The following is a 21,101-nucleotide window of genomic DNA, read 5'->3' as shown; positions in this document are numbered from 1 at the left end:
AGGAGAATAAGATAGCAAAGGAGGTGGCAGAGAAGGAGCTGTCAGGGGTAGGAAGAAAGCTAGGAGAGTGTGGGGTCATAGAAGCCAAGGCAATCGTGTTTCAAAAGGAAAAAGGGGTCAGCTATGGTGAATACTGCTGAGACATTGAGTAAGAGTAAAATTTTTTAAATTAGTTAATTAGTATGTTGTTAAATGAGAACATGTAGAGTTTTGAAAATGGTATGGCAGTTGGACAGGGAAATCTGGATAGATAATTGAACTCTTAAAAAGTAAATTATGTTTGCTTTAATCCATGTATTAATTAAATTCTTTGGGTTGCAAATAACAGAAACCCAGCTCAGTTTCCTTTAAACAAAATCACTTATTGCCTCGTAGAACTGTAATGTCCAAGGATAGGAGTGGCCCCTGGGACCACTGAATCCAGGGGCTCAAACAGTATCATTAGCTATGTGTCTCTGTATCTCTGTCTTTGTCTCTCAGCTTTGCTTTCCTCTAAGGGAGGATCTCTCCTCGTGGTCCCTGGCAACTTCAGGCTTTTTTATCCTTACAATCCTAACGGAAAGAGTGTTCCTCCTTCCCAGTTTTAGCAACAATCTCAGGACTTACTTGGATTTTTCTAATTTATATCACATGCTTATCCATAAACTAATCACCTTGGTCAGAAGCAATTAGATATGCTGACAGGCAAGGCCTGAGTCACCTCCTCTCCCCTGGATCTGGGCCAGGTAAGAAAGTAGTCCTGTTTGAATCACATGGGCTGTGAATAAGGGAGAGGTGATTTCCCAAAGGAAAATCAAGATGTGTTCCCAGAAGAAGGAAGAATGTGTGCTGGGCAGGTATAAAACAACAGACATCTATTTCAACTGTAAAATAAGCCTTTGGCTCAATATATTTGAGTACCCGCTTCTGCAGTGTACTTTGTAGGCAATCTTTTGGCCTAAAGGATGGCTGGATCTCTCTGTTACTGTAACTTATAGAAAGAGCCGCTGGGTCTGATTCTTATGGCTAGAGAAAGGTAATTATTCTTGCTGCATGTACTGCTACCAGTTTGGGAAGCTGAATAATAACTAATCTTCAACAAGTACTTGAAAAGATGCTCAACATCACCAGTCATTAGAGAAATGCAAATCAAAACCACAGGAGATATCACCTCATATCAGTTAGGATGACTACTATAAAACAACAAAAACAGAAAATACTAAATGTTTATGAGGATTTGGAGAAATTGGAACCCTTGTGCACTGTTAGTGGAGTTGTAAAATAGTGTAACTGCTATGGAAACTCTTATGAACTCTTATGTGTCTGGCTTTTTTCACTTAGTATGTTTTTGAGATTCACCCATGTTACAGTAGCTCATTATCTCTTATTGCAGAGTTGTATTCCAGCTTATGAATATTCCACAAGTTATTTATCCAGTTACATGCTCCTGGACATTTGAGTTGTTTCTAGTTTGAGGCTTTTCTGATTAAAGCTATTATGAACATTAGTGTACAAGCTTTTTTTTTTTTAAGTGTACAAATTTTGGGGTAGACATGTATTTCCATTTTCCCTGAGCAAATTCCTAAGAGTGAAATTGCTGGATAGTATGGTAGGTATGTTTTTAACTTCATAAGAAACTGCCGAGACTTCCTTGGTGGTGCAGTGTTTAAGAATCCGCGTGCCAACACAGGGGACATGGGTTCGAGCCCTGGTCCGGGAAGATCCCACATGCCACGGGGCAACTAAGCCCATGCACCACAACTACTGAGCCTGTGCTCTAGAGCCCACGAGCCACAACTACTGAAGCCTGCGTGCCTAGAGCCCGTGCTCTGCAACAAGAGAAGCCACCACAATGAGAAGCCCACACGCCGCAATGGAGTAGCCCCTGCTCGCCACAACTAGAGAAAGCCTGCACGCAGCAACAAAGAGCCAACGCAGCCAAAAATAAATAAATAAATAAATTTATAAAAAAAGAAACTGCCAAACTGTTTTCCAAAGTAGTTGTACTGTTTTAAACTGACCAGCAATGCGTGAGTACTCCAGTTGCTTCATATCCTAGGCAACACTTGGTATTGATAGTCTCCTTAATTTTAGCCAATCTGTTGGGTTTGTAATGGTATCTCATTGTGATTTTAATTTACATTTCTCTGATAATGAATGTTGAGTATCTTTTAATGTGTTTATTAGCCATTAATATATCCTCCTTTGTGAAATATCTCTTTTGCTTATTGAGTTGTCTGTCAGAGGTTTTTAAAAAATACATATTCTAAACTTAAGACCTTTGTCTGATGTATGTACTGTGAACATTTTCTCCCAAACTGCGGCTTACTTTTTCATCTTCTTAACATCGTCTTTGGAAGAGCTTAAAGATTTAAAATTGTCAGAAGTTCTATTTATGAAATGTTTTCTTTATGGTTCATACTTTTTGTGTCCTATATAAGAAATCTTTGCCTACCCCAAGGTTGCCAAGATTCTCTGATTTTAGAAGTTTTATAGTTGTAGCTAGTATGTTTAGGTCTATGATTTATTTTCAGTTAATTTTTGTATATGGTGTGAGGTAAGGGTCAAGGTTTTTATTTTTTCCCCACATGAATAATTCAGTTGTCTCAGCACCATTTGTTGAATAGACTATACTTTCTTCATTGAATTATTGTAGCACTTTTATTGAAATCAATTGCCTATGTATGTGAGAGTCTGTTTCTGGAGTCTCTTATGTGACATGGATCTATATGCCTATTCTTATGCCAAAACCATACTGTCTTGATTACCCTAATTTTATAATGCTCTTGAAACTGGTGGTATAAGTCTTCCAATTCTGCCATTTTCAAGCTTATTTTGGTTATTCTAGGTCCTTTGCATTTCCATATGAATTTTAGAATCAGATCTGCAAATTTCTACGAGATTTTAATTGGGATGTCCTTAAATCTGTATGTCAACTTGGAGAGAATTAAATCTTAACAGTATCATAATCCAGTCTATGAATATGTATATCCCTCCCTTTGTTTAGGGCTCACTTCATTTGTTACCGTTTTATCAAGTATCACAGTCTTGCGCTACCTGCTTTCCATTGTCTGACAACAGTTGTTTCCAGTAGTTTGTCCAGGTTTCTAGTTGTTTATGACAGAAGTATAATTTTTGACCCTTTTATTCCTTCTTGGCCAGAAATGGCATCATAGCTTTTGAACTCCTCAAATCTCCCCATAAAAATAGATGAAATAGGAATGCAAAGCCCAAGACCCATGGATAACATCTACAACAAAACTAGAAGACTAGGCATGTCTTTGACCCTCCGAATATGAGTGGTTGAGGCTAAATCACTGACAGCTGAAGACCTGTGTGATCTCATCATCTGCACAGGAAGAAACAGAGAGGCAGCTGAGATTCTGATACCTGGAGATTACTAAAGGCATGTCAGAACTCAGGAGTCAATTTGAAAAGGTTCTCACTAGCCAAAGAGAGACAATTTCAGGATCAATAACTGCAGTGGATTGAAACAGCAAATATATTTAAATTTGTGAGTTTCAAATGATACTTCAAAAAAAAAACAAACTCCTCATTGTCATCGTTGGAGTGTGCTAGGCAACCACCTCATTAGTTTGAAAGCTGGCAAATAAAAGAAGCAAGCATTTATCCTGCCTTTCCTATTTTTACCTAGGGTAACAAAGTATAATAGTTGATGAAGCAGTGTTTCTCTGTAGATGTATTTCAGCTCATAAATGAAGAATGAATGAAAAAACTAACACATCGTTTTGCAACCACTGATGAAATTAAATGAGTCTAGGCAGTGATGATCAATGGCTGCTAACTTCACGAAAAAAGGACAAGAAGACATTCCTGTGGAATCACACACCACCACATAGGAAGTAGGTACAAAATCTGGGGGAAAAATCAAACCTGAACTGATCAAGCTTCTTGATCTGATTACCAGTCTATAGGAATTACAAGAGAAAGAGGTACCTAGTAAAAAAACAGTAAGGATACAATAACAAAATTTAGCAAGGATAGCTCTACAGTAGGGGTCGGCAGAGTATGGCCCATGGGACAGATCTGACCCATTGCCTGTTTTTTTGTGGCCTGTGAGCTAAGAATAGTTTTTAAATTTTTAAATGGTTGGAAAAAAACTAAAAGAATAATATTGTGCAAGATGTGAAAATGATATGAAATTCAAATTCCAGTGTCCACAAATAAAGTTTTGTTGGAACACAGTCATGCTCATTTGCTTATGGCTGCTCTCGTGCTACAGGGGCAGAGTTGAGTAGTTGTAACAGAGACTATAGAGTCTGCAAAGCCTAAAATATTTACTCACTGGCCCTTTACAGTAAAAAACAAAACAAAACAAAAAACCTGCCAGTCCTTCATCTAGAGGACTAATGACCCAGTTTCTTCAACTGAAAAAAAAAAAGAGGGGGGGAAAGAGATGAAAGGAAGAACCAGTAGTTTAAAAGAGACTTAAAAGACATATTACTTGTCGTAATATGTGGATCTTATTTGGCTCCCTATTCAAAAAAATGAAGCAACATAAAATAAAATCAGAAATGTGAACAGGCAAAGATATTTGATGATATTGAAGAATTGTGAAATAAGATTGGCTATATTATGAAAATTGTGACTGGAAGATGGATGCATGGTAGTTCATCGTACTGTTTGACTGTTTTCTCTACGTCATATATGTTTGAAAATCTACATTGCAGAGTTAAAAATAAATAAATAATTTCAAAATAAAAGTTTCTTAAAAATCAGTTCAGGGGTCATTTCCTCTGGGCCTTGTAATCTAATGCCTCTTTTCTGTGCTTCTGCAGAAACATGGAACTTGCCACATTGATTGTTACTGCTAAATGGTTATTTGTTTGATTCCCCCAGACTATCAGTCCCTGAGCATGGGGGCCATGTGTTATTTGACTTTGAGTCATAGAATCTGGCACATAACCTGGTACATATTAGATCCTCAATAAATATTTTTGGAACAAATTGTGACTTTTCACAGCATATTGTGATTTCTAGATGTTAAACATTCTAAAACATAGTAATCTTTATTTTGTTGACATTATTTTTTAATTTTTATTTATCTTATGCCTTCTGAACAGCCTGTATTTCAGCATGAAGCCAAATTATTTATATAGCTCTTACAAATCAGGAAAAATATAACTCTAAAATGAAGCAAGTTATTGAATGGACATGTTAGTTTGAGCTGAGACAGGATGTTGTTTATCTTTATGCTAAGTGTGGTGAGGTTCCTTCCAAGTAAGGCAGTTATTTCTTCTCCAAGCACAATATTGCGTGTTTCTGAGTGTAGCATAAATATCCATATTCAAATCTAAGGTCAAAATCTAATCCTCAAACCAACTATAAATTATTTTTTATTATCTACCTTTTTGTTCTTTATTTGCTTAATAAACAACAGTTATGATTGTTGACATTTTAAGTTTAAGAAATCCAGCGCTTTGCTCACTTTCTTTTTTCTGCACGTTGTTACCTTCATATTCTGCAGGAGCACCTTTATCAGGGATGTTTTCTTTCCTGTTTTCATTGTAATTTGAACCTCACAAACCCTGAGCTCCAGGGAAAGTGAGTTAGAAACACAACCCAGAAGCTTAAACCAGGATCTACTTTTCAAATAAATCACCTGGCACCTAAATGCCTCACATTCATGGAGAAGCCTTTTTGGTACCCTGGGCTTGGGGACTCGGATTGTGGATTGTCAAATGGTTAGTCATCAAGTTATTTTTGTAACCATATTCTCCTATGCTGTTTTCCTCTCAGTCAGGGTATTTGTAGCAGATGTAAGCATTTTTTCATTGTTATTTCCATAAAAGTAAAATGCTGTGTTTTCTTCAAGGCAATTATGATCATATCTAGCATGGTTTTAAAGCTAATTTACCTAGCTAAATGCCAATGACCTCTACGATACCCTCTTGGCTTGCTTGCTCAAACTAGTAGATGAAGTCAGACCTGAGAGGTATCTAAAGCACTAAAGAAACTGGCTCAATGATAGAATCAACAGCAAGGGAAACAGGCTTGGTTAGGGTGAGAACACAGGTAGTTTTTTCCACCAGCCTTGGACATTAGATTGTCGATTGTCTACATCTAAGCTCTGCAATCGTTTATTTAGGTCCTCTTCTCTCTTATTTTGATGGCTTCCTTTTGGTTTATCTTTATGGTAACTCTTACTTACAACAACAGAGGGCAAGGAGAACATGGATAACTAAAATCTGGAAATGAAGTTCATAATTTATAATACTTGAAAGTCAAAGCCTGAGGCTCCCTTTACATAAAAGTGCGGTGTGGCGCCCCACCTTGGAGTCATGTGGCATTCTGGCCACTGCACCTCAGGGAGACTGCAGAGCTGGACAGCATGAGGGGATGGGTCCAAGTATGACTGGAGGAAATGGGGGTGTGAGAGATTGGCATTCTTTTTTTATTCAGCAGACATGCAAGATACAAAGATAAATGAAACACAGTTCTTGCTCTCATGGAGTTTGCAATAAAGTGGGAACTAGAAAAGGAGGGATAGAACGACAGACGTGTACATAGATATTACAGTGCACAGGACCTCCCGACTGCTGAATTCAGCACAGGCTTTTAGCCTTTATTTTTTACTCCATCCTGGGCATCACCTGACACTGCTGACCATTCTCTACTAGAAAGTCTCAGTCCTCTAAGCTTCCATACTCCTCTATCCTAGACATGATTTCTTGGTATTGGCTTCTGTTCTTTTTGTCTGATAGTAAATTTGGTATTTCCTAGAGCACTCCGCTCTCCCTCTTCCTGCCCTGTACTATCAATTCCAAACCACTTTTCCACCCCGGTACCTGCAGGGCATGTGACAGACTCATCAGTTAACAGTGGCTTCTTAGGCAGTGATTTTTGGCCTGGTCGGGGAACAGTATCCCAGGCACTAGGGAGAGAAGCTCCTTGGGTGAGTGTGATTCATTCTCCCTCCCCCTTGGGCAGATTCCGTGTCTTTTTTAACCCCTAGCGCAGTGGCCGGCCATAGTAGGAGCTTAGTGATGGTGAGTGTTTCAATAGCAGCAGGTACAGTGTGCTGTGGGAGCACAGAGCAGGTCACTTAACTGTCTGAGAAAGTTAGAAAAGGCAGCACAGAAGAGCCATCAGTTGAGCTAAACTGAATTCACCAGAAGGACAAGCCTTAAAGGAGATTCTAAGAGGTGGATTTTCAAAGATAAAGAGCTCAATTATTAAAATGTAGGAATATATGAATGACAAGTGGTTAGGTACACAGAAATCTTTACTAAATCCCCAAGTATTAGGACGAAAAAGTTCTTTCTGAATCTTGAATAAGATGAGTATAAGTAGGGAATTCCCTGGTGGTCCAGTGGTTAGGACTCTGCGCTTTCACTGCTGAGGGCGTGGGTTTGATCCCTGGTCAGGGAGCTAAGATCCCGCAAGCCACATGGTGCAGCCAAAAAAAAAAAGTAAGGTGTTCTGCATCGTTGGACAGGTAATAAATTTGTGGACCTCATTGTTCCCAAGAAATGATATTGGCATGAAGTATTTTGTTAATTTTCATAAAGTTTCATTCTTTCATTCACTCAAAACTTACTGAAACATGTTCAAGTGTCAAAGACTATAATAGGTGTTGTATGTATAATGGTAAGCAAAACAAACATAGCCCCTGCCTGTTATATGGGGTTATAGTCTAGTGAAAAAATAAACATTATGTAAATAATCACTACAGACACACACACAAACTGTGATAAATGCTATGAAAGAAAAAAGTACAGGGCTATGGGAAAGTGTAATAGTGTGTCCCAGCTGAGATTAGGGTGAAATGAACAGTGGTTAGAGGTTAATTGGGTAAAAAGTCAGAGGGGAAAAGCAGAGGGAAGAGATGTATGAGGTTCTAAAGAAAGATGGTTTGGACAGATTGAAGAGGAGGAGCCATAAAGTGGCTCACCTCAGAGGCGCTGCCGGGGAGGACGGCCGTACCCATTCCCGGCACAGCCACTGCAGAGTCCTGAGCTGAGGGGCTGCTGGAGCTGACCTAGCAGCCTTTGCTGAATATTGTGATAGTTGCTGAGGATTCAGGGGGTAATAAGACACATTCTAGAACCTGCCTTGCCCTGCCTAGGGATTCTTATTCTTATCAGGGACAAAGAAATGTAACTAGTTACAATACAGCATGATAAGTACAATAAGATCCTGAGAGGGCATAGAATTCTGAGAGGTCAGCCAGCTTTGCCTTGTGGGGAACGGTTGAGATAAAGCAGGGTTTTCAAAGATCAGTGAAAAAGGAAGGCCATTTTAGGAACAAGCTATACAACGAAATCAAGGTGTGAGGAGCAGCCAGATGCAGCAGTGAGAGTGTAAGTGGAGAGGATGGTGAGATGGAAAAAGCTGGGGATTGGATCTCTAAGACCTGGGGATTGATTGGTATTGAGGGAGAAGTGAGGAAAGGAGTCCACCAGGATACCAGGTTGATCACTTGGGGTGACTGGTGAATGATGCCATTCACGGGGGTGGCAGTGTGTGGGAATGGCAATGTGTGTGGAGAAGAACTGTCCCAATCTGGGCAAGTTTACATGGAGGGATCTGTGAGCTAGCCAAGTGGAGATGTCTCATAAGACACAAAGTGGACTAGAGATAGGAAGAGGTGAGGCCAGGCCAGGGCCAAGAACTGCTCATTTCTTTGCTTTTCTAATGAACTTTTTATTCTAGAATAGCTTTGGATTTACAGAAAAGTTGTAAAGATAGTACAGAGTTCCCATAGACTTATCATTTATTTAGGTCCTGCTTTCACCTCTTCCTTGAGTTTATGCCATATTGGAATGGGAATGCTTGTTTGCCTAAATATTCCCACATGCATGCATATGGGGTTTAATGTGGTTCAAAAATCAAAACAATATAAAAAGATATATAGTAAAAAATTTTACTTCAACCCCTGCCCCATCTGCACTGTTCATTCCCACTCCCTACAGATAACTGTTTTTATTAGTCTCTTGTGTACTAATCCTTCCAGTTTTTAAAATGGAAATGCAAGCAAATAATAAGAATATACATTGTATGTTCTCTCCCTTTCTTATACAAAGGTACCACATCATGGACATTGTTCTGCAGCTTGCTTTTCTGCTGAACAGTATATCTTACAGATCAATACATATAGACCTTCACTGTCCAGGAAGGGAGCTACAGGCCATATGTGGCTACTGAGCACTTGAAATATGGTTGGTGCAACTGAAAAACAGAATTAAAAAAAATTTTTTTAAACATCTTTATTGGAGTATAATTGCTTTACAATGGTGTGTTAGTTTCTGCTTTGTAACAAAGTGAATCAGCTATAAATATACATATTTCCCCATATCCCCTCCCTCTTGCATCTCCCTCCCACCCTCCCTATCCCACCCCTCTAGGTGGTCACAAAGCACGGAGCTGATCTCCCTGTGCCATGTGGCTGCTTCCCACTAGCTATCTATTTTACATTTGGTAGTGTATGTATGTCCATGCCACTCTCTCACTTCGTCCCAGCTTACCCTTCCCCCTCCCCATGTCCTCAAGTCCATTCTCTACGTCTGCATCTTTATTCCTGTCCTGCCCCTAGGTTTTTTTTTTTTTTAGATTCCATGTATATGTGTTAGCATACAGTATTTGTTTTTCTATTTCTGACTTACTTCACTCTGTATGACAGACTCTAGGTCCATCCACCTCACTACAAATAACTCAGTTTTGTTTCTTTTTATGACTGAGGAATATTCCACTGTATATATGTGCCACATCTTCTTTATCCATTCATCTGTCAGTGGACACTTAGGTTGCTTCCATGTCCTGGCTACTGTAAATAGAGCTGCAGTGAACATTGTGGTACATGACTCTTTTTGAATTATGGTTTTCTCAGGGTATATGCCCACTAGTGGGATTGCTGGGTCATATGGTAGTTCTATTTTTAGTTTTTGAAGGAACCTCCATACTGTTCTCCATAGTGGCTGTATCAATTTACATTCCCACCAACAGTGCAAGAGGGTTCCCTTTTCTCCACACCCTCTCCAGCATTTATTGTTTGTAGATTTTTTGATGATGGGCATTCTGACTGGTGTGAGGTGATACCTCATCGTAGTTTTGATTTGCATTTCTCTAATGGTTAGTGATCTTGAGCATCCTTTCATGTGTTTGTTGGCAATCTGTATATCTTCTTTGGAGAAATGTCTATTTAGGTCTTCTGCCCATTTTTGGATTGGGTTGTTTGTTGTTTTGATATTGAGCTGCATGAGCTGGTTGTAAATTTTGGAGATTAATCCTTTGTCAGTTGCTTCATTTGAAAATATTTTCTTCCATTCTGAGGGTTGTCTTTTCATCTTGCTTATGGTTTCCTTTGCTGTGCAAAAGCTTTTAAGTTTTGTTAGGTCCCATTTGTTTATTTTTGTTTTTATTTCCATTTCTCTAGGAGGTGGGTCAAAAAGGATCTTGCTGTGATTTATGTCAAAGAGTGTTCTTCCTGTGTTTTCCTCTAAGAGTTTTATAGTGTCTGGCCTTACATTTATGTCTTTAATCCATTTTGAGTTTATTTTTGTGTATGGTGTTAGGGAGTGTTCTAATTTCATTCTTTTACATGTAGCTGTCCAGTTTTCCCAGCACCACTTATTGAAGAGGCTGTCTTTTCTCCATTGTATATTCTTGCCTCCTTTATCAAAAATAAGGTGACCATAGGTGCATGGGTTTATCTCTGGGCTTTCTATCCTGTTCCATTGATCTGTATTTCTGTTTTTGTGCCAGTACCATACTGTCTTGATTACTGTAGCTTTGTAGTATAGTCTGAAGTCTGGGAGCCAAAAACAGAATTTTAAATTTTATTTAATTTACATTTAGGTTTATAAATGGAAGCACTGTAAAATATTTTCCCATTAAACTCAACTCTGTTGTTTTGGTAGGATTGCATTTCACTTTAACCATTTAAGATACAGCATCTAAATTGAAATGTGGTATAAGTGTGAATCGTGCACTGGATTTCAAAGACTTAGTACAAAAAAAACTATCTTAATAATGTTCTACAATGTTTGCATGTTGAAATAATAATGTTTTTGATATATTAAGTAGTAAAATTTTACCCATTTCTTTTTGCTTTTAAAATGTGGCTACTATTAAAATTACATATGTGGCTCAAACTGTAATTTCTACTGGACATCACTGTTACAGAGCTGTTATTTTATTTTACAGTTGTATAGTATTCCATTGCATAGAGTATCATACTTTATTTAACCAGTCCACTGTTGATATATACTTGTTTCCAGTCTTTTACCATTAAAAATACAGAAATGCTTAACCTTGTCCATGCATCACTTCATATGTGTGCAGGTTGATCTGTGAAGTGAATCTCCCGTATTGACGTTGCTGGGTTAAAGAGTAAAAGCATTCATAATTTTGATATCACCATATTGCCCTCCATAAGAGTTGTACCAGTTTCCACTCCTACTAGCAATGTGTGTATGTGCACTAGTTTCCCCACATACTGCCATTTTAAACCACAGTATCTACATGTTGGGGATGTAATAAGGAACATGTTTCTTTTTGCTAATTCTGAGAGTTTTAAGAAGAAATCACAAATGGTTTGCCTAATTTATTTTTTCATTAAACCTCCTATTGATGATAAAACTCTGAGAATCAACATTTTAGAATGGACTCATTTTTTTTTTCCTTTTGTTACTGAAAAGTGTGAAAGAATTAACCCAGTTTTCCTGGACTACAAATTTCTTTGGAAGTTGTAGCTTTTGTCATATTCAGATCTAGGAAGAGAGATTTTGTGAGAGTTCAAAAAACTTTTTCTTTTTTAAAGAGCTGTAGACTTCTCACATCCCTCCAGCAGCCTCCCCTGGCTGTGGTGGACTAACAGTACAAGGCAGATGCTGTTGCATGGTTTTGCATACTGTCCGTTTATCAGTTCCCTGGATGAGTTCTACTAAATCGTAAACGCATTCTAACATAATGGGCTGCGTAACTGAGGAAATCTACTGACAACGTAACTGAGCTTATAAGTAGCCATAATCATTAGACAGTCCACTCCATTTACTTTATTAGTAAACTACAGAAAAAGTTTATCTTTACACCTTTAGCATCCAGCAGTTGTCCCTCTTTTGAGACTTGTGTGCCCTCTACTGCCCTCTTTGCCTTTTTTGTTTTTTCAGATTGAAATGAAGAACTAAGCATTCAGCATCCAAAACCAAATTGCTTCGATTTTCCATTCATAGGAATCTGAAAATAAGATTCTCATGAAGAGAAATCTCACTATATAGTTGGGGATATGGCAGATAACTTAATGAGTATAATGGAAACTCTTGGCTTCCAGAGATTATAAACTCACATTTTGGCAAATCCTAGAGGCATAGAAATGTATCTTATAGCAAATATGACTATGGGCATTTACTATCTTTAATAGTTTATTGATTTTCAATATGAAAAGGTTAAGAAAAGGAATAAAAGCTGAGACTATTAATGTTGATCGTGATGCAGGAAGAACACTAAGGACACTGGGACTCACTGGAAGGGTCATCCTTGGCAATTGGTAATATTGAGTCATTTCTATTGTGCTTAAGTTACAGAATAAATAGACAACTTTCTAATAGGAAGCAGCTGCACCACAGCTATTCTTCATGTCCCTTTTTGCTTCTGTTGCTAATTTTGTTTAATTATTTTGTTTCAGGAAGGGTTTTCACTCATTGGTAGCAAGAACTGGTTGAAGATTGTAAGACGCATGGATTGTCTGTTGTTTGGAACAACGATAAAGGCAAGATGCTTTTTGGCCAACTGTTTTTAAGCAACTGATCATACCCTTCTCATCTGCTAAGTGTGTATGGGAGTGGGTGCAGGAGCTTCTCTTTGCAGGTGAAATGGTACTGGGAAGAACACGTTTAAGAAAGGTTTGCATTATGAGCAAAACATGAAACAAGGAGTGTTAAGAGGCAGAAGCATTGTTAGTAAGAGGATGTTGCTGAAGAGCCAGGGCTTTGATTGATCTGTCAGTACCTGTCTGACAGAGCTGTGCAACCATTTTCCATCCCCCAGCACAAAATGGGAGGAGGTGGAGTTACATCATTGTTTGTCTTGCTCTTTAGATGTTTAAAAGGTGTGCATTTTCAAATACTTCGCTGAATATGTCTTTTCATTTTTTCTCTTTAATACTAAATAATAAAATTCCCTTTTATTTGCTTCCTAGCTGTATTAAACCTAAAGAATGATCCTTATCAAAGCAACATGAAGACTAATCACCTGGATTATTTTCTTTCAGAAATAACTATAAAAACCAATCTGTTAACATTCACTGACTAGATAATATTGAAATTTAGGTAAAATATAATTTTTAATGGGCTCACAGACTGAGTTGAAAGAGGTCTTCAAGAGCATCTAATAGGAGGGTCTTTATCAGTCCCTCCAAAGGATCCTCAGAGAATTCAGAAGGTCCATGAACTGCATGGATTTTCACTGACTTTTTTTTAATTATTATTAATTTATTTATTTTTGGCTGCATTGGGTCTTCGCTGCTGCACGCGGGCTTTCTCTAGTTGTGGAGAGTGGGGGCTACTCTTGGTTGCGGCACGCAGACTTATCGCGGTGGCTTCTCTTGTTGCGGAGCACGGGCTCTAGGCCCACAGCTTCAGTAGATACGGCGTGCGGGCTCCGTAGTTGTGGTGCATGGGCTTAGTTGCTCTGCAGCATGTGGGATCTTCCCAGACCAGGGTTCAAACCTGTGTCCCCTGCATTGGCAGGCGGATTCCCAGCCACTGCGCCACCAGGGAAGTCCCTTCACTGACCTTTAACTGAAATTTATCATTTCCTTCAATTATGAATGTTGACATCAGACCACATTTGCACCAGTAGAAATCACATATCTTCATATCACGTTTCAGTTGTTTAAGATATCTTAAATGTCATTTATGCTCATCACTACCCCAGTATTATGGTGGTTGTTAGTCCTGCTGCTAGATCTTTTTATTGAGTACATTAATAAGGAAGCATGTATATTATTAGTTTACAAATTAGTGTTTTAATATTGTAATTAATTATTTCAGTATACTTGGTTTCTTTTATACTCTTATATATTTTATGTGATTAAAAACATTGTTCTGAGAAGGGGTCCTCTGGCTTCACCAGACTGCTGAAGGGGTCTGGAGCACATACTCAAAACATTCAGGAGCCCCTGTTTTCATTTTACATATGAGGAAACTGAATTCAACATAAGCCAATAGCCAACTAGCTATCAGAAAACTGGGCCACCCATTGGTCTTCTGACTTCCAGCCCAGGACTGTGTCATGCTGAATGAATGTAGGTGTCTTTTAAAAAGTTACACCATGCCATATGTCTGATATTTGAGTTTTAATTTTTTCCTGATTATGTTAAATTTTTAAATTAACTTTAAAGAGAAAAATAAAAAATAATTTGATCACTCAAAAATAATAATTAACATTTTGACATTTTTACTAGGCATATATATTGTATCCATTAGGAAAGTGTTCAGATGCATGTGATAGAAAATCCATGTATAATGGCCCCCCAAAACAGGGGGTTATTTTTTTGACTGTATATGAAATCCAGAAGCAGGCAGTAGCTAGCAATTGGCTCAGCAACTCCACCCTGCTGAGGTCAACACCTTTGCAATTCCCTTGGCCTCTCCCTCACATTTTCAAATGGCTGCTACAGCTCTGTTATATTTCCATTCATAGGAGACCAGCTTCATCTGTTCCTTTTATAAGGAACGCATAAGCTTTCCTGTAAGGCTCTCCACCTCCCACAACCCCTGACAGATGTCTGCTTCTGTCTCATGGACCAGAACAGTGTAATGTGGCCATCCCAATCTGCCAAGATTAGCAAATGAGTGTTTGGCTTTTCCAGCCTCTGGTGTGGATTGGCTCATGGCAAATGAACAGTGTCTGCCATATAGATAATTTATAAATTTGGGATTGTGGTACACAGAGTGCTTTGTATCCTGCTTTCCTCATGTAACGTTGTATCTGGAACATTATACCAAGTCATTTCTTAAGTCTTTGAAAACATGATTTTCCATGACTACCTAGTATTTTTACTGTTTGGACGCACCATGAATCAGTTAAGTAATTCCTGATTTTTCACTACTGTAAAAATGTTTTGATTTTCATAAGGATTTATTTACAGGGTTCTTGAGGTAGAAGTACTAGAAGTATGAATGTTTATTTTGTAAATGTGCCTTCCAGATAGGTTGTCCCTGTTTCTACAGCACTAACGATATGTAAAAATGCTCATTTATCCACATCCTCTCCAACAGGATGATATAATTTAAATTTAAAAACAAGTTTCCAATTTGATAAGCAAAAATGAGCATCTTCGTTTAATTTGCATTTCTTTGGTAACTAATGGGAATGAATATTTTCTGTGTTTCTTAGCCATCTGTATTTCTTCTGTGAATCACCTGTCTACTGCTTTTGCCTAATTTTCCTCTTCAAAATCTTTAGACACTGTGTATAGAGATTACATATAAAATGCATGTATAGATGTTATATAGAAAAAACATGTATTTTGTGTAGTTATATAATTTTATATGTGATATTTGTGTATATATCATATACTTCATATACAGATTTTTAAATATTTAAGTTTAGGATCCTTTTGTTATTGTGAATGGTATTCTTTATCCCAAACATATTTCTAGCTGCTATTACTAGATTTTTTTTTCTGAATTATTTTAAATTTAGCTTCCTTACTAAACTTGTATTAGCTCTGATAATTTAATTTTTAATTTCTAGGAAAGTAATTTTATAATCTGCAAACAGTAGTAATTTACTTCCCATAGTTTGTACTTACTACTTTTCTCACCTTACTGAATTATCTAGACCTTCCAGAACACTGTAATTAGACAATTATACAGCCATCCTTGACATCTTACTGACTTGAATGGGAACCAGTGTTTAGACATTAAGAATATTTCTGGCTGTTGATTGGATATTCTTTACCATGTTAGGGAGATAGTCTTTCAGATATAGTTTATTTACTAATACTTTTATCAGGATTACAAATTAAATTTTAACAACTATCAAGATCATGATTTGTTTCATTTTTTTTTAATCCTTTGATCTAGTGATATATTAATACTGAGCCAACAGATTCTTCTTTTTGCCTTACCTGGCAAAGGGTACACAACTTTAGTGCTTCTTGCTTTGGATAACTTTTAGTTAACCAAGTATTACATAACAAACATTCTTGTTTAAATTGACAAATAGAAGTATTTTGAAATAAAACTTTCATTCCTTTGACAGAAATTTAAAACTTAAATTCAGGGGGCAATAAAGATTATACTTCTTTTCTCTGTGGCCCAAATAAGTAGATTGTATAAGATCTGCCTGCTTGTAAGGTGGGCTTCCTTTTTTTCAGTAATTGTAATCAAAATGGTCTTGGCTGATTGGCTAACATATCTGAAGAGACTTTGGTTCAAAGGAGTAACCCTAAACCACTGTCCTCACCTCCAGTAACTCACTGAAGAAATTTTTCATGGTTTTGTCTAGCTTCAGCCTTGAGTATCACCTCTTTGTTTCAAAGCAAAGGATCAAAGAATATGTTTGTCCCTTCTCTGGTGAAGTCCTTTTTCCATATACCCCCAATCCCAGTTTCTACAAAGAGGAATTCACTTCTAGTGGTGGGGAAAACTGCTCCAGTTGGGCTCTTAGCGGTGACGGGAAATTTCTTATAGATCTGGGTGATGAATCTAAAACCAGCAGGAAAACATGCCTGTGTTTGCGAGGATTTTCATGTCTCCTTGGCTGTCTTCCTACATGGTGCTACCTGGGCCCTGCGTCTTCCTGTGTGCTCTACCCTGTAACATTAGCTATAGAGCCTGCGGCTTAAGATCTCTGCGTGGAGATGCCATTCACACTTGTGAGTCAGCATTTAATTGGCCCAGTGCTTCCCAGATTTCTTGTGTGTACGTGAAGATAAATGTACAGAGACAAGCACTTACCCTTAACTTGTTTCCTCAAGGAGTTTTCTATTAGTTATAAGAACTTGAAATTAAGTGTTTTGAAGCAGGGTGGGAACAACTTAAAATATAGTAATTTGGGGAATTCCCTGGTGGTCCAGGGGTTGGGACTCCATGCTTTCACTGCCAAGGGCCCGGGTTTAATCCCTGGTAGGGGAACTGAGATCCCACAAGTCGTGTGGCTTGGCCTATATATATATATATATATATATATATATATATATATATATATATATATATATATATATATATATATATATATATATATATATATATGTGTGTGTGTGTGTGTGTGTGTGTGTGTGTGTGTGTGTGTATAATTTTGAGCTAATCTCCTTAGATGATAGACACTGGAGACTGTTTAATTGGGACAGTTCATGGCTGTTAGTATATACTTGAAAAACTTCCATTTCACAACAAGGAGCTCTTTCTGACTTTTAATTATGGTATAAAAATAAATCTCATCAGGATTTTCAACCTAGGAGTCCTTTTTGTTAACCATGTGGCAGGTTTTCTATTGTGGTACCCCATGACCCTAAGGATGTGGGATGAAGATATAACTCATTTTCAGATTTTTCCTGATGTACCTTGGCTTTATCTTGGGTCCACATGTATTGAAGTGGTATTTCTGGTTTCTGATGATAAGCTCAAATTCTGTCCGAGAATTTTACAGAAGCAAACATGGAGCAAAACATCAGTCAGGCTATCAGACATAAAACCTTCCCTGTCATTTCTTGGAACTACATTTCAAAGAAACCCTAACTGTCCAAACTCATTCTTATGTACACTCACATATATATGTATATAGATACCTCTAGACAAGTGGTCTGAGATTTCTGCCCTATTTATATACTTAATAATTGTGTTTCTACATATAGCTTTCATCTAGCTATGAGGCACAATTTTTTATGTGATTACTTCTCAAAAGGTTAGATAATTACAGAATCATCATGGAAATAGCTAATATAAAGGTATTTCATATAGATGTCCCCAGGTACAGTCTAAACTAGGGTGAGCTGGAAACAGCTAATTAATTGTAAACAAGAAAGCTCAGTTTCACAGAAGATTCATAGAATTACCAAAAACTGAATGTAGAGTTCTCTTATCAGTTCTTTTACCTTCCTTAAGGAAAGTTAACTTTCAGAGACTCTTGATAATTTGGGGATTATTCATCCAAGAGAAAAATGGCTGAGGAAATGAATAGGCAATACACAAAAGAAAAAATACAAATGACTAATACACATAAGAAAAATATTCATATTTTTTCATTGTTGGAGGGGGCAGTGATAATGGATTACTTTTATACTCAGGGGAAAAAAAATTAAATGTATTAAAAAATGAAGAGAACCCAACAGAGGCAGTAAAGGGGCAGTGGTGTCTATTCTTCTAGACAGGATACCTTACCACTACTTAGCCACGCCAAGTTTTCTGTATCCTAAAGATGTGGCTTTGCTTGATGGCTTTATCTAAAAATTTAAATAGGGTAAACTGTGAACAGGAAAATCAAGGATTTTCGCTTATAGGAACTTTCAGGATTTTGTTAACTGTGGTTAGAAACATTTTCCAGTTAGCAGTGTGATTTGTGTATTTAATAAATGAAAAATGCTGTTACTATGTTAGCATCTGAATTTCTTCACAGAAGAAATTGAACAAAGGTACACAATACATACCACCCATTTGGGGTGGCTTTTGTGTAAGCTGAGTCCTCTAAAACTAGGCAGGATATCAGACTAGAAAAAGGAAACTACTTCTATTAAAATAATGGGTTTATTGTTGTTATTGTTACAATTTAGTTCTGTTTTTAAACTTACAATTAAATAAATTTGATGTAGTTGCCACTTTTAAAAATTTTAATTGCATCTCTCCCATATTTGTGGATTTGCCAGGGGATGTAACTCATACAGCAAATTAAAGGCAACATGTGATTGATTTGTCTGTGTGATTTGTATGTTAAGTCTGGCCTCTTTAAGGATAAAGGGCACTACAGATTATTAATATGAGATACATTAGCTCTCAGCATTTGCCTGTCCCCTGATCCCGTTTTGTTTTTCAAATTCACTGGCTTGTTTAATGTGGTATCTACCTGGTTAGCTCTTTTATATACTCAGGTTTGGAAACTTTTGTTGAGCCAGGACTATTAGCTTCACTGATTTTCCACCTGAGGAATTAGACGGTATGAAACCTTTGTTCCAAAGTAAGACAAAACATTGATCTTTTACTGCAGTCAGTATAGTGACCTTCCTGGTCTTTATGATACGGGATTTTCCATTTTTGCTGATGTCTGCCAGTTCCTTGAGGGAAATGAATTTAGTATGAGGAACAGCTCCCAAAAGGGAGAAGAAAACTAATTATTGGCTTTTCTATACCCACATCAATAATCTAGGGTAACTACTCCCTTATTCATACCTCTTCCCCTTCAAACAAAGGGAAGACCTCACAGTAAATAAAAGTAAAGTGATAGGACACGAGGGTCACTGAGGATATCTTTTGATTTGTCACACAGAACAAGAGTCGTATGTTCCGGGTGCAGTTTAGTGGAGGCTCAAAGGAGCAGGCGCTGGAACACTGCTGCAGCTGCGTGCAGAACCTGGCCCAGTACCTCACTGTCCAGGTGCCTGACGGAATCAGCCAGGAGCTCAGGCTGAGTCCTAGCCCGCTGTGGACAGGTGAAAGCCAAGGGAAGGGCCGTGTGCGGAGCATCCCACCACAGCATGATGTAAGTAGGCGAGCGTGTGGCTGTACGAGAAACCTGATGAGTTAATGCTCTATGGGGGCCAAAATCACAGTGGAATTTGCTGAGTCCACCAGGTTTGTAGGTTAAGGATATCTAATGTTGAGTGACTTATTTTTATTGATGTATAATTAACTTATACTATTAGTTTCAGGTGTACAGTATAGTGATTTGATAGTTTTATACATTACAAAATGATCACAGTAAGTCTAGTTACCATCTGTCAGCATGCAAAGTTATTACAGTATTATTGACTATATTCCCTATGCTGACATTAGATTCCTGTAACTCATTTATTTTATAACTGGAAGTTTGTGCCTCTTAATCCCTTTCATCTAGTTTGCCCATCGCCCCCCACTCTGCAACCACATTTGTTCTCTGTATTTATGAGTCTGTTTGTTTCATATTTGTTCATTTGTTTTTTAGATTCCACATATTTTAGTGTGTGTGTATATATACCTCATTTGTGTATATATTCCGTTGTGTGTATGTGTGTGTGTATACATATACACACACAGACCTCATCTTACCCAGTCATTTATTGATGTACACATAGGTTGCTTCTGTATCTTGGCTACTGTAAATAATGCTGCACTGAACACAGGGGTGCATATATCTTTTATTAGTGTTTTTGTTTTCTTCGGATAAATACCCAGAGTGGAATTACTAGATCATATGGTAGTTCCATTTTTAATTTTTTGAGGAACTACCATACTGTTTTCCATAGTAGCTACCAATTTACATTCCCACCAACTGTGCATGAGTTCCTTTTTCTCCACATCCTCACTGACACTTATTATTTCTTGTCTTTTTGATGACAGCTATTCTGACAGTTGTGAGGTAATGTCGTGTGGTTTGATTTGCATTTCCCTGATGATGAGTGATGTTGAGCATCTTTCCATGCACCTCAGGCAAGGGCAACAAAAGCAAAAATAAATAAATGGGACTGCAACCAACTAAAAAAAAGCTTTGCACAGTGAAGGAAATCCTCACCAGAACAAAAGGGCAACCTATTGAATGAGAGAAGGTATTTGCAAATGATACATCCAATAAAGGGTTAATATCCAAAATTACAAGAACTCATACAGCTCAGTATCAAAAAAACCAAACAATCTGATTAAAAAATGGGCAGAGGACCTGAATAGACATTTTTTCCAAAGAAGACACTGAGTGATTTTTTTTTTTTTTTTAAATTCAAGGTTGAGTCTCACTGTAGCTACCTGTAATACTAGAAATTAGATTAGCTGGGAGTCCCAGGTGTATTATGGGTATCACTACAGAACAGTGGTTCTCAAAGCATGATCCACGGACCCTTCCCTGAGACCTTTTCAGGGGTCCACAAAGTCCACATTATTTCTGTAATAATATTAAGATGTTATTTGCCCTTTTGCTGTATTGATATTTGTGTTAATGGGACAAAAGCATTGTGAGCAAACCTGCTGTCA

At 37.6% G+C, this 21,101-nt stretch overlaps 1 protein-coding gene across 2 annotated transcripts in view; it reads left to right on the top strand.

Moving 5' to 3' along the window:
- Positions 1-21,101, top strand: part of REC114 (REC114 meiotic recombination protein) — a 106,692-nt gene that overhangs the window by 66,499 nt on the left and 19,092 nt on the right. Inside the window, exons 3-4 of one of the 2 annotated variants that reach the window (XM_007197750.3) lie at positions 12,626-12,709; positions 19,429-19,641. In XM_007197750.3, coding sequence (XP_007197812.1) covers positions 12,626-12,709; positions 19,429-19,641 — 297 coding nt within the window. The remainder of the gene's footprint in view (positions 1-12,625; positions 12,710-19,428; positions 19,642-21,101) is intronic. The other variant, XM_028162744.2, reaches the window with a different exon arrangement.

The sequence above is a fragment of the Balaenoptera acutorostrata genome, chromosome 3 (assembly GCF_949987535.1).
Source record: "Balaenoptera acutorostrata chromosome 3, mBalAcu1.1, whole genome shotgun sequence".
NCBI lineage: Eukaryota > Metazoa > Chordata > Mammalia > Artiodactyla > Balaenopteridae > Balaenoptera > Balaenoptera acutorostrata.
Note: the sequence above shows the minus strand (reverse complement) of the source record. Positions and strands in the feature narration are given on the sequence as shown.